Consider the following 17,606-nt stretch of genomic DNA (forward strand, 5'->3'; position numbering starts at 1 on the left):
GATTGTTTTAAAATTACGACACAGATTATATAAGCCTTTCAAAATAGTACTATACTATAAATAAACACAGTTTAATATGTATATTTTAATTTTACTAATTATAAATAAAATTAATTTAAAAAACTGCACCACTTAAAAATAAAATCAAGCTATCACAGATAATATTAAGAAATGTATTAATTTCGTGTCGATGCTTGTTAATAGTTTAGAAATATTATTGCTTATGTTAAGAAAAAGTAAACCACGACACTATTGTAAATAAAATTATGAAATTGTATCACAAATTTAGTAAATGTATTTCATATGATACAAAAAGATTTACAAAATAACGTCGCGTTTGTTGTACTCCCATTAAAGTCAACTGACCACTTTTACTATCACTTGAAAATTGGAATCGCGCAATCTATACATAACGAAATTGTAACGGAGCCATTTCTACACATGGAATACTTTTACAATTACAGAAAATATTGTATGATTACAATATTAACAAATATTATTAAAAAATATATATTATCTGTTCCGAACATTATCGATTTATTTGGTACACTAATCGATTACATTGTCAATTTGTACACTAAATAAATCGATAATGTCATGTCATGTCAGTGTATTAGAATTGAACCAGTCGTTCAAGCTATTTTTTTTTCTTTCCCCACGGCCATTATCGTCTTGCCTTTTTGTATACGTGTTGTATATTTCATTAACAATTATATTAATACTATATTATATTAACTTATGTAATACCATATCTGCAATACTGTTTAATACGTATCTTAATTACAAGTTTCGCCTTTTCAACCGACTTCAAAAAGGAGGAGGTTATCAATTCGTCTGTATTTTTTCGAACGAGATTAAGTTCACGCCCTAAAAACAAATTAAAACATTTATTATAGTAGCTAGATTATTATGTTATCTTTGACCTTTTCGCGCATCAGGAACTAACTGTTATCATAAATTTCAATACAATAGCGTGACATAACAGATCCTTTAACATTTGGAATGTTTCTCATCTTGGAACTTAATAAAGAGGTTATACCATAACATTCTCTCTCGATATTAAAAGTACACGAGCAGAGTCGTGGGATTACACTAACACTTACAAGTGAATAGTGATCACAATGTTAGCAGTGATTACTATTTAATGCTATCATAATTTCTGAATCGTGAACATATTTTTTTTACAAGATACTATCTACTATCTAATTTTCTGAAAGTAATTCGGTATGAGTTAAAATAGTAAAAGAAAGAATTATGTCTATTTCTTAGGTAACTTAACATTTCTACACTACCGAAATTTCATATATTAATACTATATAATCTATTTGTTACATAACGGAAACTGTTTATATTTCTAATAAAATATTATATCAGCTTTGTTTATGCAAATAAATTCTCCATATATGGCGATGTCTCAACGATGAGACAATTTCTACCATAAAATACTTTCTCAACGCTTTGCCTACATAATGGTCACCGCGATTATAGAGACCGCATTTTTTCTTTTTTAAAGTTAAGCATGATTTTATAATGCATAGTTTTTGTATTGACTTCATAGCTATTCGAAAATTAAAGTAGCTCAAGTTGTTCATTCTATAATATGTAATAAAACTGAATTAATTACTTAATGCTACCACTTATTCGATATGAAGATTCCAGAAATAAGAATCGGAAAAAAAATTGACAGTTTTCGCGAAAATAGTTTTAAAATATAATTTGGAAACTATTCTCGCAAATATATTTTTTTTTATAGATATACTGTAGGGTTTACTTGGCTGACACCGGCTCCAAATACAACAATAACTATAACTACACATACTACTTATATAATCGTAAATTGACTTTTAAGTAGTCCAAAATTTTTCATTTCATTTTACTTAGGACTCTAAAAATATTTTTATTATGCAATTATTGTTATTACTTTTAAGAGCACATTAATTTGTTTTAAAATAGTGTTTTGATTGAAGTCAGTTTTTCTTTTTGTTAAAATTTTTATTTATTAAGCTTATACACATTTTTCTTTTTTGTTTTAATGTGTGTTTCATGAGACAAGATGGTCCAAAGAGTCGAGATGGCCCAGTGGTTAGAACGCGTGCATCTTAGCCGAAGATTGCAGTTCAAAACCAAACAAACCCAGGCAAGCACTGCTGATTCATGTGCTTAATTTGTCTTTGTAATTCAACTCGTGCTCAGCGGTGAAGGAAAACTTCATGAGGAAACCTGCATGTGACAAATTTCATAGAAATTCTGCCACATGTGTTTCACCAACCCGCATTGGAACAGCGTGGTGGAATTTGTTCCAAACTTTCTCCTCAAAAGGAGAGGAGGCCTAAAGGCCTAAATTCCCGCTGCTCCGCTGCTGGGCTAAAGCCCAGCAATGGGAATTTACAGGCTGTTGTTGTGTGTTTCATGTAAATTATTAAAGAAAGTAAATAATAAAATATTTAATCATTACCACCAACTTTTTCTTAATATTGAAATATTGATTATACTGAAGTCAATTCATAATTATTAATTAAATTGTAAGTTTGTAAGATAGATATTATATATATACAGAATTGTCATCACTCACATAACATGTAAGGAAAGGAATAAAACAAAAAGAAATAAAATGACAGTGCGTTTATTGAGCTATGTATACACAACAATTTTGATATGCCAATAACTTCGATAGTGTCCGGACAGGGTAAAGCTGGTTGTTTAGTTATCTATAGTTGGTTTAGAATAAACATGTTGCTTAGTAGACGCCGACATACCCGGGAGCAATGAAGCGACCGAATCCGTCGTATCCATTCACAACAGTTGGTCCAGCTACGACGGTCTGCAATACAATCAGGCAAGAAGTCAAAAACAATATAGAAAAAATAATTAGACAAATTAAAATATTGCTCTACTCAAATCGAAATATTCTACTTACGAACACATCTATACATATAACAAAATTGGAGTGTATGTTTGTAATATTAAAATAGCCCTTTTTACTCAATGCATATGTATCTTATACACGGTACATACACCAAAATATCATTTTTTACAATTTTTATCGGTCTGTCGGTCTGTCTGTTTGTTCCGGCTAATATCTGGAACAGCTAGACCTATTTTGACGGGACTTTCACTGACAGATAACTGATATAATAAGGATCAACTTACCAACTTAACTATTTTTTTTGTTAAATTAAAACGCGTACAAGTTCGTGGGCACAGCTATAGTATTTAAATAAACCTATACTAATATTATATATGTGAAAGTAACTCTGTCTGTCTATCGTTCTTTCACGACCAAACCGATAAACCGAATTTGATGAAATTTAGTGTGAAGCAAACTTGAACTACAAGTAAGGACAAATAAGGCCACTTTTTTGCATGACACATAACATTCCACTAGTACCACTAGTAGTATTATATAAAAGGTCAGAAGTGTTTATTTTAGAATACTATATGATTAAGTACACAGTAACCACTATTCTGTTCTGTAAAAGAATATATATTAAGCCATTTGTTAACGGATTCATTCAATGATAAGTGGTTACACGTGGCTGTTATTTTCAATAAGATGCTAACGATTTCCCTTTAGCAACTAACATCGGCTCACTTATATATATAATAAAAAACAACTTGTAAAATTATTTGTCAAAATAGGCAGAATTTCTATGAAATTTGTCACATGCCAGTTTCCTCACGATGTTTTCCTTCACCGCTGAGTACGAGATGAATTATTAAGACAAATTAAGCATATGAATCAGCGGTGCTTGCCTGGGTTTCAACCCGCAATCATCGGTTAAGATGCACGCGTTCTAACCACTGGGCAATCTCGACTTATTTGTCGACTTTTTGACTCGAATTATTTGTCGTTATATAAAAAAATAAACGAGTTCTATAGATAATTAACAGTCTTCGAGTCACTATTAATGTCAGTAATGAGGGTTTAATAAGGTTTAACAATCTTACCCGAGAACCGAAAGCGGGTGCAACGTAGCCGGGCCAGACCAGCTGAGGGGCAGCAGCCGTCAGCGCAACGAAGCAGAGGAAGAAGAACACCTATAACACATTCAGTTTAAATATACAAATGAAATTATTTTGAAGGTCCAATGTTTGAAATGTCCACAACAATTGTACAGTCGGGGTAAGAAAAGGTTCGTCACCTTAATATATATTTTTATGTGTTCAGTATGAGCGATAATCTGCTTTACCGATTGAAAATTCAAAAGGTATTAAGACTATAAGACTTTTTAAAGGAATTAATTTGAAAATTGATGAAGGTTTTCTTACTCTGATTGTTAAAATTCAATAGAATGAAAGATGCTAGAATGCTTAGAATTTAAACACAAAAAACCACATGTCAATATATGCAATATTATTCTTTTTTTAATTTATACAGATAATATCTTATCGATTCGATCAACCTTATGGATAGCGATCGGAATTGAGAATACATTGCTGCACTATTTAGTTATTAATACTACCAATGTCAACTGAAACCAGTTAGATCTAGTTGATGGACAAATTGATTGACTTTATTTTCAAAAAATTGGAATATACTAGAAAGTCGCATGTTGCAATTAAGACTATAGATTAAATAAGAAAATATATAAATGATAATATGATCAATTAGTTAGCTCATGTGACTTATTGTTTATAAAAAATACAATTATTAATAATTCTTAAAAAAAACAATTTAAATCAATTTTATTATAATAATCTTAAAATAATAATAAAATCGAATATTATACGTACGAGGAATTTCATTTTGATGAGTGAATTAGTTGGGTAGATCTCACTAGAACTGCTCAAAGGCCTTCTGAGTGCAAACTATGCTGATCTGCGGAAGACAGACACATTATATAGGGCTCTAGAAGGTCGCAAACCAGTCCTACAGTAGGTATCCCTAACCACCTCCTAAGGTCAATACTGATCTGAATGGCTAATGAAATACCTGTCTTCAAGAAAAAATGGTTCACTCGCTTCGTACTAGCTAATCGGTTACAGATATGGTAACAATAATAATTTATTAGATCAACTTTGACAGAATAAACATCTGTTAGCATTCGTTACTAGTATTCGGGTTATAACCATAATTTCTCATTAAGGTAATCGTATTCGATATTGACTAATGAAAAAAATTAAGTATAGATTAACGATCGACTGCGAAAACTTTGGGAAATCACTCGAATTCTAAAGTAATAAGGCATCTTATACATTTATGGAGTCCTAACAAGTGTAATTATATTTATGTATTCGACGCAATCGGCACATCTGGACATAATCATAATGTGCACATATTTTGTATGATACATGTGTGTATGATACATTGATATAATAAGAAAATTAAACAAAACATCTCATAAACGCAAAATTACTAAATTTTTTCAAATTAATTTGCAACAAATTTCTTTTCTCCTAGTATCGTTATTTCAATGTTCCAAGTTATTGTAGATCCCTCATTAAACAATGGTAAGTATTTGACTCATAGTAACACTAACGAAAATATGCTGAGAAATGAAATACACAGCACAGGTAGAGGCATACAAATTAACTAAAACAAGTGGCAAACGCCAAAATAAAAGTGAGGCTGAATGTGAGTAAGAATGCAACATATGTATAACACAAACAAAAAATTCCGTTTAGAACTTAACAAAATTAATGTATATCTTTCACAACAAAACCTTCCCCAATCAGGTAATGTTCACATCTTCAAATGATTAGGTACCCTAGAATTATTTGAAAATTAGCCGTGCCCGCGACTTCGTGCGCGTATAAATTAAACTGAAATTTTATATCATCATCATCATCATCATCAGCCTGTACCCATCCACTGCTGGACATAGGACTCTCCAAGTGCACGCCACTGTGGTCTTTCTCCGGCTACTCGCATCCAGCTCCTGCCTGTCGCCTTATATTTCATGTGTAATTCAAAAATAAAAGTACCCTAAGTTACTCCTTATTACATCAGCTATAGAACAGACAGACAGATAGATAGATAAAATTTTTAAAAAATGTTATTTTGGAATATGTATATATGTATACGTACATATGCATTTAGTGAAAATCTGACAAACAGACACTACAATTTTATTACATATTTATATGTTATCAAGCGCCTAAAAAATTTCTCTTATCACCCGAGCCAATTTGCCCTAAGTATTTAAAATGAATTGGACAATCGTTAAAGGCATAGCCATGATCATCTATCTCTAGCTTTCTAACCCTACAGTCACCAATAAATATTAACATCCAATGAACAATCGTCACTTTAACGGCCTTCCTGTCATATCGTAAGTCTTTCATCTTTTCCACCTTCGACGTCGCTAATGAAAATTTTCAATTCCTCTCTTAAAAAAGATGAGTATACAGTTTAATTTTGTATTAATTGTTTTCATGAATGATGATCATCAAAGAATGCATGTATCCATCGTCAGGCATTAGAGCAACAATAAAGACTGAAGTCTTAATGTCTTTAAACTTTACCCATTACCTACTTAACTACAACATACAAACATATGATTACAAAATCGATTAATAATGTATCAGTTTAAAAGATCAACAACACCAACAAAAACAACAACAACAACAGCAACAGACTGTAAATTTCCCACTGATGGCTAAGGCCTTCTCTCTGTATGAGGAGATGGTTTGGAACATATTCCACCACGCTGTTTCAATGCGGGTTGGTGGCAGAATTTCTATGAAATTTGACACATTCAGGTTTCCCCACGATGTTTTCCTTTACTGCCGACCACGAGATGTTTGTTTGAGCCCGCAATAATCGGTTAAGATGCCCGCGTTTTAACGCCTGGGCCATCTCGACTCATTTAAAAGGCCATTTGGTCATATTGTGATTCAGGCAGCAGGAACCGTATTCATTATAACATCCATCCTAGTAAGGCCACGCAAAACTTTATTCCTAAAAAAAATAATAATTTATTTCCATATATACCTATATCAAAAGTTATTTATAGCGAACAAAATAAATAGCTTATACAGTAAGATCTAGTTACGTAAAATGGTATTTTTACATTATTATCATACGCGTTATAATATTGGTGTTCACATTGACATTATTGCCTTTGTTTGCCTCTAAGAAATACTTATTCAAAACAAGATTGAAATGTAGGCGTTCCTCATAACTTATTAACATACCTAACCTGTCTTTACTGTAACGAGCGAAGATTAACGCAAGATTAAAACATTTTACCTTATCTTGTTCGCAAGCAGGCATAAATAACTAAGATTTATAAAAAAAACACGCCAACGACACGCCTTATTTGTTAGAAATACTTATTTCTGACGCTTTGCGAGTCAAATTCAATTGCATACAAAATATATTTCTCATATTTCTTTCTGTGCCTTGTCAACGGCTATTTCACTTCGTGTAAATTTTATGATTGTTTTTTCTTTTATTGTAAGTACTCGTAAGTTGGCAAATTGACAAATGTGACTGATGAAAAGTTGACACCACCGTCTGGCTCTGCTGTTGTCGCTGTGTGGCTTTTTACAAGCGAACATTCCACCTGATGGTAAATGGTCACCATCGCCCATAGACAATGACGCTGTAAGAAATATTAACTATTCCTTACATCGTCAATGTGCCACCAACCTTGGGAACTAAGATGTTATGTCCCTTGTAGTTACACTGGCTCACCCACCCTTCAGACCGGAAAACAACAATACTGAGTACTGTTATTTGGCGGTAGAATAATTGATGAGTGGGTGGTACCTACCCAAACGCTTGACGCTTGCACAAAGCCCTACCACCAAGTAAAGTAATAGTAAAGTATGCGATATTATGAGCTTTCACACGACACAGAGGCCATACCGTGACCGTGTATCACCGTACTCATCACTACATATTATAAATCAACTATCTGTATGTTCGTGATAAACTCCAAAACTTCTGAACGTCTGAATGAGGTTTAGGTATATAATTTATTATGGTTTTCGTGTAAATAAGTTGAAATAGAACGATAACTAAGTTAAACATGTCGAAAAAATCAAGCCGCCAGGGAGTTTTCATTTCAATATTATAGATATTTCAATATATTCAATAAAACAAAAATAAATAAATGAATGTTAAAAATATAAAAACATCTTATGTCCACCCGTGCGAAGTCGGGACAGGATTCTAGACTAGTATAAAGAACTTATGCAAGCGGCAACCGTCTTTACAGTCATCGAGATATCATAGGACGAAACGGCGGTCTACTTTCTGGCATTGATATTAAAAAATATTTTTTAATACTGACTCGATATTTATACCTAATTAATATTCTCTAGCATTCAGATCCGATTAAAATTGACGGTCGCAGTTTTATCAAAGTACCAGATGTAGTTCTTTTTATAAACGGCGACTTCGTAACATACGTGAGAATACATTTCATCTTTTATATAATGCTATAACTTGGATGGCAGCGGCCAAATTACATTTTTCGTTTTCCCGCGCTCGCCTTGTACAGTCGGGGTAATAAAATGTTCATCACTTTAACATCTATTTTCGTGTGCTCAGTATGGGCAATAATCTGCTTTACCGATTGAAAATGTCATTATAAGTCACGTCTAGCAAAGAGTACTATGTAAGTTTAATTATGTAAGCAGTTGTCAGTTTAGTGTTTTAGTTTCAAAAGGTACTAAGTGTTTAAGACTTGATAAAGGAATTTGAAAAGGTTTTCTTACTCTGACTGTACAATTCAATACATAACTATTAAGAAGATTGTCGCGTTGAAACCGCGAGCTTGTATTGTATGAGGACAGGCGAGACTCGGTCACGGCACGGTCGCCATATCTGGTGAAAACTGTCATAATAGCGAACATTACTACTTTACATGGCACGGCGGCCGTGTGCATGCGAATAGTGAAAAGTATTCACTAGCTTGTACAAAGCCCGATCGTCATCGAACCACCTTCCACGAAGGTTTTAAAATATATAGCAACTTTTTTGTTTATTAATAAGGAAACTGTCCAAATCACGATTTTGTAACTGTAATAAAACATTATACTTTCATATCAAATTTCGTTAAAATATATCAAACCGTTCAAGCGCAATTGAGTAACAAAACAACATTCGAATTCACGCATACGTATATAAATAAATAAATACATATTTTATTAAGGCATATTGCTCTTTCCTTTTCAATCAGACCCTGGAACCTTTAAAATAGTTTATAGTTTCAATACGCCATCAAACACAGTAACAACTATGAAGCCCTTCAGAGGCTAATATTACCTTAAATATGTAAGAAATAGTTACAATATATCGTATCATAACAGAGTAAAGACAATGAACAAACTCAACTTTTTACAAACTATAGAATAGGTACAGCAAAGTCAGTTTAGACGACTTAATTTTATTTAAAATATAAAGTAAATGAAGTATATTTTTAACCCCCGACGCAAAAAGAGGGGTGTTATAAGTTTGATGTGTCTGTCTGTCTGTCTGTGTGTCTGTCTCTCTGTGGCATCATAGCTCCCGAACGAATGAACCGATTTCAATTTAGTTTTTTTTGTATTATAGGTGTTTTACGGGCGAGTGTTCTTAGACATGTTTGATGAAAATCGGTTTAGCCGTTTAAAAGTTATGGGGGGTTAAAGTGGGGAAGAAAAACCGAATGTCTGCAAATATGCTCAAGTGGGGTATCAAATGAAAGGTTATGACTTGTACATCACAAAAAACATTAGTAGTTAAATAAAATTATTAGAAAAAAATAATAATTAAGAAAAAAAAAAAAAAAAAGAACAAGATTGATCTTAAAATGTAATCTTAACTTATATGTTTTAAATCGACAAGAACCTACGTATTTACAACTAATCCAAAGATATTTTAAGGATGTTTACCTTTAAAAAGTATAAAATATAAAATTAAATTAAAAATTTCAGAAACCCCCGCCACAAAAAAACATAAGCTACCTCTAAAAAGTAAAAAATAATAAAAGAAAATTAATTCTAAAGTACCTATATGTACAAGTATGTATTAATATTAAAAAAAAAACTTCGCGTTGGGGGAACGAGCGCTATTGTACAAAATAATAATAAGTCTTAGATAAAAGATGAGATAGGTAAGCATGTGACACTAATTAATTAGGTAGGAGCGGTCCCCCAACGCGAAGTTTTTTTTTAAATATTAATACATACTTATACATATAGGTACTTTAGAATTAATTTTCTTTTATTATTTTTTTACTTTTTAGAGGTAGCTTATGTTTTTTGTGGCGGGGGTTTCTGAAATTTTTAATTTAATTTTTTATAAAATGTTAAAACGATAACGTTACCGATGACATGAATCAATTATGTAACTTAAACGTATTCCATTACTTGTACGAAATGCTTGTTTTTAATATATTATTATGTAGGCCGTAAATCAGTTGCGCTATATAACTATCTCCTTTATATAATCGTTTTAATTATTATAGCCGTAGTAGTATTTATGAAGGAAATTCATTTTTTTTCTTTGGAATAAATAGTATCTATAATAATCCCTTTGAAAATAATTTATAATAAATCAAATGGGGCTTTTCTGTTAAATTTGTTTCATCTTTAATTATATTTAATCTGTGCCAGGTGCGTTTTACTGTAGTATCTTTAAATCTTACAAATAGAACAGATTAACAATTACATTACCATCAACAGTGAATACTAATTCAGTTTTGAATAATTAGTTACATGCAATGTATAATATTCATACATTAATCTAAATTATATGACAAGCAAACATAAACATTGTTAGCTACTACTGACCCAAAAACTGATGAAAACAATAGGTCCGAGAAGTATTTTCGCATACAATTTTGAAAACACTTTTCTACCACTGAGCCGAGGTGGCACATTGGTTAGAACGCGTGCATTTTAACTGATGATTGTAGGTTCAAACCCAGGCAAGCACCACTAAATTAATGTGCTTAATTTGTGTTTATAATAATTCATCTCATATTCGGCAGTGAAATAAAACATCGTGACTACATGTGTTTAAATTAAATGAAATTCTTCCATAATGTGTATCCATCAAACCGCATTGGTGCACCGTGGTGAAGCTATTAAACTTCTCATCAAAGGGAGAGAAGGCCTTAGCCCAGTAGGACTTTAACAAGCTACTTAATCTATATCAACTGTAATCTATCTATAAATGAAATGATTTGAAACAATATTTCATAGGCAATAAATAAAGTAATGATTTGAAGTCACTATTAATATTTGATGAGTATTTTGTGCCTCTTATTACTTCATTATATTACACTGAATTTTTATATTTAGATTCATAATTATATAAAATAAAGCTCGAACAAAGTACAAACGAGATCCGACTTCAAGTAACAGGGAGATTTATAAAAAAAATCGGAATCGCTGCAACAAGGCATGTAGGGATGCACAACGACGCCATATTCACAAATCTGTCACTGAGGAAGAAGATTCCGCTAAATTCCTTGTGTGGAAATTCCTTAAGTCTTTGGGAGTTGGCAAGGTTAAACAGAACCTTAATCTAAGCACGTTCGACCTTAACGAACTCAATAAATATTTCATCTCATCATCTACTATTGATAATACTACAAAATCTAATACTCTTAGTTTTCTTTCAGCCATAAATACTCCTATGACATATTCCCCTTTTAATTTCAATTCTCTCAATTATCTGAATGTGATGTTAAGAAGAACTTACTTGCTGTCAATTCTAATGTAGTGGGCTGTGATTGCCTCAGTCGTAACATGATCGTTCCCATTTGTGATCTTATTATTCCTATTATAACCCACATTTTTAATCATTCCTTCTCATCCGGTATTTTTCCCTCCTGTTGGAAAGACGCCCAAATTATTCCTCTCCCTAAGAAGTCTAATCCATTAGCCTTTACTGATCTTCGTCCTATTTCAATTCTTCCTTTCCTGTCCAAAGTACTGGAGCGTCTTGTCCATCAACAATAATCCTTGTTCCTTTCATCAAATAATCTCCTCAATCCATTCCAATCCGGCTTCCGCAAGGGTCATAGTACGACCAGTGCTCTTGTTAAAATTTCAGATGACATTAGACTTGCAATAGATAATCAAAGGCTTACGGTGTTAACATTGCTTGACTTTAGCAATGCCTAAAGGCCTTCTATTCCAATTCCTCCACTGTGTTAAAACACAGTGGAGGAATTGGAATAGAAGGCCATTGATATTCTCTTGGCCATCCTACGTTCTCTTAACATATCTCCATCAGTAATTGATTGGTTTCGTAGTTACTTGTACGGGCGCCGGCAGCAGTTGGGTGTCCAGGATTCATATTCAAACTGGTCTTACGTAACTGCTGGCGGGAGACAACACGCCACCTTGTGGGACAAGGTGGCGTGTCGTCTCCCCTCCTGTTTTCTATTTTTATCAATTCAATAAGTCAATATATCTCTTCTTTCTACCACTTGTATGCAGACGATCTCCAAATTTACTCTCACACAAAACTAACTGACTTACCAACGGCCATAACAAACTTAAACAATGACTTGCAAGGCATTTACAAATGGAGTATCTCCTTTGGTTTAAATATCAACCCATCAAAAAGTCAAGTCATAATAATTGGTAGTCCCAAAATGGTCTGTCGTATAGATTGGTCACTTGTTCCACCAGTTAGATTTAACAACACGACTATTAATTTTAGCGATAATGTAAAAAACCTTGGCGTCGTCTTTGACCGGTATCTCTCTTGGTCGTCGCAGGTAGGCGAGCTTAGTAGGAAATTATTTGCAGCCATGGGCTCTCTTCGCCGGCTGCAGTATTTTCTTCCATTGCCTACTAAAATTGCATTGGCACAAACTCTCCTATTACCCATTCTTGACTATGCTGATACTTGCTTTCTCGATCTTAAAGAGGAGCAATTAAATAAACTTGAGCGCCTTCAAAATCTTTGCATTCGGTTCATATGTGGTCTTCGCAAATATGACCACATCTCCGAACTTCGTAATAAGCTCAAGTGGCTTCCAATTCGCTTTCGCAGGAATACGCATATCCTTTCCTTACTTTACTGTGTACTTTTTCATCCTGACACACCTTTTTACCTTAAAGAGCGCTTTGAGTTCCTATGTGATACCCACGAACGTTCCCTCCGATCCAATAATACCCTTACCTTAAAAACCCCCTCTCACTCATCTTCCTTCTATTCCAATTCCTTCACAGTAAAAGCGGTACGCCTTTGGAACTCCCTTCCTATTCGCATTAGAAAAGCGCAATCCCATACTTGTTTAAAAAAATACCTAATGTGTATGTATATGCATGTGTATGTATGTATATATTTCATTTATATCTATTATTATATATTTATATATTTTTTCCATATTGATATATATTGATTCGTATGTAATATGTTTTAGTCAATTAATTTATAACTCTTGTACGCCTCCAAACCGCTTCCAATTTTTTTTTCAGTCCTATGCCCAAAGGTTGTTTGGAAGAAATTGCTACTGTAGCGATAAGACCGCCTTTGTACATCTACTCAACATGTTACCCATTTACCCTGTTTTTTATTATTGGTGTACAATAAAGAGTATTTATTTTTATTATATTATTATATATTATAATAAATTATTAATTTCTAGTACATATTATAAAGCTGTGTACGATAAATTTATTGTCCTATGAAACTACTTACATTGAAACTACAATTTATGGAATTCTATAACAGGAATGCAGAGGAAATTGTTTTAAAAAACCCTTACATAATTAGGTGATAAGTGGTTTTTCCGTATCAAGACGCATGTGCTCATCAGCACCAGATTCGCAAGGCTCTACCGCATCAGCGCGATACACCGCGTTTTCAATCCAAACAGCGATGCGATCGGATATCGCGACCATGAAACGAGCGAGACGGCCGGGATGTGTACGGGAAGGCTTAGGTTCTCCTGTACAAGTATACTCTAATGTAAATTTAGAAAATCTACAGAATTGAAGAGGGAATCCAAACATGCGTAATTAGAATCTTGTCTGGAATATTAAGCCATAATCAAAAATAAGTAAAAGCAAGATCTTTGAGATTACTGTCAACAGACCTTATTTGTAGTCTTTATTACTATGTTTTTCCATATTTAAAATAAGGCTTAAGCGGTGGTATTATTTCATATTTTCAACCGCGTTAATTACAAGTAATCCGATCCCGTGATGTCCTATGCGTGATGATTATAGATTTTATAATATCACTTGTTGTATGTCTAATCTAATCTAATGAAAACTGATTTTTCGCATTCAGACAAACAAATTCTCCAATTGATATAAGGGCCAATATAAAACTATTATATTAAAGAACAAACTTAAGAAATAATAAGAATCTTTTGTTTGGCTAAGTAAATTGAAATTCTCGGCCTTTCTCTACAATAATATGCATATATTATACGCTTAAACCTTTCTCTTAAATCGCTGTTTACCGATTAACACAGCTTTAATTCGTTACATAGTATAAAAGATTTAAACGAATAGACAGCTGTAAGTTACTTTATTATACTCTAGATATGAGATTAATAGTGCTTAACACTAACCTAATATTTCGGCCACCCTTTCTAACACAACATCTGCAATACTTCTCAATCTATTCGAAACCAACATTTCCTTTTGTCCTTTAGCGATATAATCGCAGAGACGGTACGCCACCTAGGAAGACATTTAAATATATAATGAATCTAGTTTATGGCATTGAAGTGATTTATCATTGAGCATTAAATATGTATGTACATGATTTTCTACAACCAGACAATAATAATTGTAAAATGCAATAACCTTCAATTATAATGTAGTCTATCTACTATTTTTCTACTTTTCTATGAGTATGAATATGCTAATAAAAATATATTATTATCATTATTTACACTACTACCCAAACTATTTATTGATAATATACCAATTTTAATTAGTCTATTGACATTTCGAATTTCTAAAAGTTATGATTACTTATACCTACAAAATAAGTCGACCAAATACGACTCGAACTTAGTGAAAAATGTTTTTCTCATTTTCATTCTCATCCTAAATATTATTTTAAATACTTTATTGGGCTGACTGATATTTAATTATACTTTACTAACAAACATACTTCAATCATAAGAAAAAACAACTTAGCTCATTAAAGTAGTTGAACGTATTCAATCTTTATATTATTTGTTTAATGAGCAAGTACAACCTGTGCGCTAAAATCAATAAGCCACTTCTGTCTTTGACGCAACTCGCGGGATCTCTCCACGTTCTCCTTACGATTGACCATTCCGCCCGGACCGGACCATATTTTGGACGACTCGTTCAGTGCTTGGAAATATTGCTCTGTTTGTCTATGAAGAAAAAAACTCATATTCAATAGGCTATTTGACAATACGAAAAATAAACTGTGAATTTTTGTAATCAGTGTATATTATGAGTTTACAAATGGTTATTTACTGACGAAACTTGAAAATAATAATTAATTTATTCAAAAACCAATAAATAAAAATGCATTTTTTCAAAAGTTTGTCACAAGACAAAAAACGCTCCTGTTTGGCCGGGCTTATGATGAATTCACTTTCTTGTAAACCTTGCTTTTCTACTATATGTACCATGTAGCGTTTTGGCGCGTTTTTTAACGATGGATTTTTTAAAATGATATTTTTCGGCAAATATGTATTAGAAATAAAAAAATCTACTTACTTTTACTGGGTTACTTAACCTCTACTCAATAATATAAAATGAATTTTAAAAACCAGTCAAATAGCCTATTGTACTTTTACTTAAATATCTCAGACCATCTCTATCATTCTACATACATCAGAAGAGATAAGGATATGACCACAATTATGATGATGACGTTGGAGCCTAAAACCTATTTGACTACGCTAGCAGGCGAAGTCGTAGTTAAATAAATAATAATCCTTGTTTATACATATATTTTAGGCATTAAAAAAATAGTTTTTTATTCTAATAAACAAAAAAACCTTTATTAAATGGTCTATCATACAAGTATCACATAAATACTTAAACCATAAATTACATTTAAGGTTTCCTTAAGGAAGATTTAATTGCGATATGACGTAGATTTTTTTAATTCGTCTTTGACGTAATCAACAAATTATTATTAACTACTAATTCGCTCGTGTTCCTTCATATTCATTATATTGTTCCGCGTTTTGCATACTATCTTATTCTAAGATCATATAAAGCCCAAACATACCTAAATTAAAATGATGTAGCCTATAAACCACGAAACCAAACGTTTATGACCAACCAGTGGCTTGGTTTATGTTAAAAATATAGCGAAAGAATGTTTTTGTTTTTCTACGTTAACCTACTTCTTTATAGTATTATAAATATCAAAGTGAGTTTTGAACGGCTGTTACACAACAAACGGAAACAGCTAGAATATATATATATATTTTTTTTTTATTATTTAATCTTAATAAACTTAGCCTATGCGTAATTTATAACCGGTGAAGCGGATACAAGGTAGTTAATTACGTATTAAGTAGTATTTCGATATTCTTCGCTGGTGATGCACGACGCTATAAATTAGAATATAATTAAATGGTTTCTGGATAGCAGTATATAATTTCTTACTCTGGACTGAGGAAGTAATCTTCTTCTAGTGCGCTCTTAATTTTATCCCTTCTCTCACGAGGTAGTATAGCACATTTTTCATCCCAAAGACAACGTAGTCGTCGAGCCGTCGGTCGTGCAAGCATCTCAACCCGCTCCATGTTACGCCGAATGCGTGCCGCTTTTTTCGTTGGAGACTCTGCTAAAATTATCCTGCTTTGAAACACTTTGAGAAATATAGGAAGTAAATCAATTCAGTTGTTTTTTTTTTCTTGTATACAGCAGCATCATATTTGCTATTCCGAACTTACTTTTGAATCAATGTTATAGTATTGAATTTAACACCATTTTAAATACGGAGTTTATATTAATTAAATTACAATTAAATTTAAAATCATCCTGCCTGGTATGCCATCAACAAGTAGGTACAATGTCCACGGTTTTTATGATTAACATAATCGTGCATGAAAAACATCTCTTTGTGTTGATATTTTTTAGATATATTTAAAATTATTAATAGGCCATGTTAAATTTTAGCTATCTTTTCGCTATAAACTTAGGTGAAATTTTTATTTGGTCTATCATCACTTAAACATCTTGTGTTGATGAATTATAAGAATAAAATGAAACCGCGACCTAGACTCAAGTTTACTCAGCTACCACTGCCACAAGCGGTGCCATAGCGATAAATCGTATAAATGGATTTATGAGTACTTATAGGTATATATATGTATATAACATGGACTGTTAATTTAAAAAAAAAATAAGAGAAATACAATCCACAATAATTGAACAACTTCGGCAGAACGAGCTCCGAATGCAAAAAATGATTTTGACCGACAGAGTAACAGTAACAGACGGGCTATCACTACCATTTCTATAATCATATTTACCAGGAGTAACATCTTTCAGAACCTTAACATTTTGATCAGACTTGGAATTAAGACTATCCATTCTCGATGACTGTCTAGGTAGATCTTGCTTATTCTTAGGCATTTTAACTGCTTTATATCACTGATAATTTACTTTTTCAATTAACTTATGGTATTTATTTAAATAATTATAAAAATATCTATTGCCTAATGCATATGACTTTACGATGATGTGTCGTT

The 17,606-nt window shown here is 32.4% G+C and overlaps 1 protein-coding gene across 2 annotated transcripts; it reads right to left on the reverse strand.

Annotated features, from left to right (window-relative positions):
* Positions 1–13,665: 13,665 nt before the first annotated feature.
* LOC124535852 lies at positions 13,666–17,581 on the reverse strand. Of its 2 annotated transcripts, none has more exons than XM_047112242.1 (5): positions 17,388–17,581; positions 16,516–16,693; positions 15,116–15,260; positions 14,478–14,589; positions 13,666–13,847 (listed from the first exon to the last, which is right to left on the reverse strand). In XM_047112242.1, the coding sequence occupies exons 1-5, from the start codon at positions 17,488–17,490 to the stop codon at positions 13,669–13,671; spliced, it is 717 nt and encodes a 238-aa protein (XP_046968198.1). In that variant the 5' UTR covers positions 17,491–17,581; the 3' UTR covers positions 13,666–13,668. The 2 variants fall into 2 exon arrangements, with proteins under 2 accessions (XP_046968198.1, XP_046968197.1); XM_047112241.1 differs by having other exon boundaries at positions 16,516–16,696.
* Between the last annotated feature and the right edge of the window lie 25 nt (positions 17,582–17,606).

Source organism: Vanessa cardui, chromosome 15 (genome assembly GCF_905220365.1).
Source record: "Vanessa cardui chromosome 15, ilVanCard2.1, whole genome shotgun sequence".
Taxonomy (NCBI): Eukaryota; Metazoa; Arthropoda; class Insecta; order Lepidoptera; family Nymphalidae; genus Vanessa; species Vanessa cardui.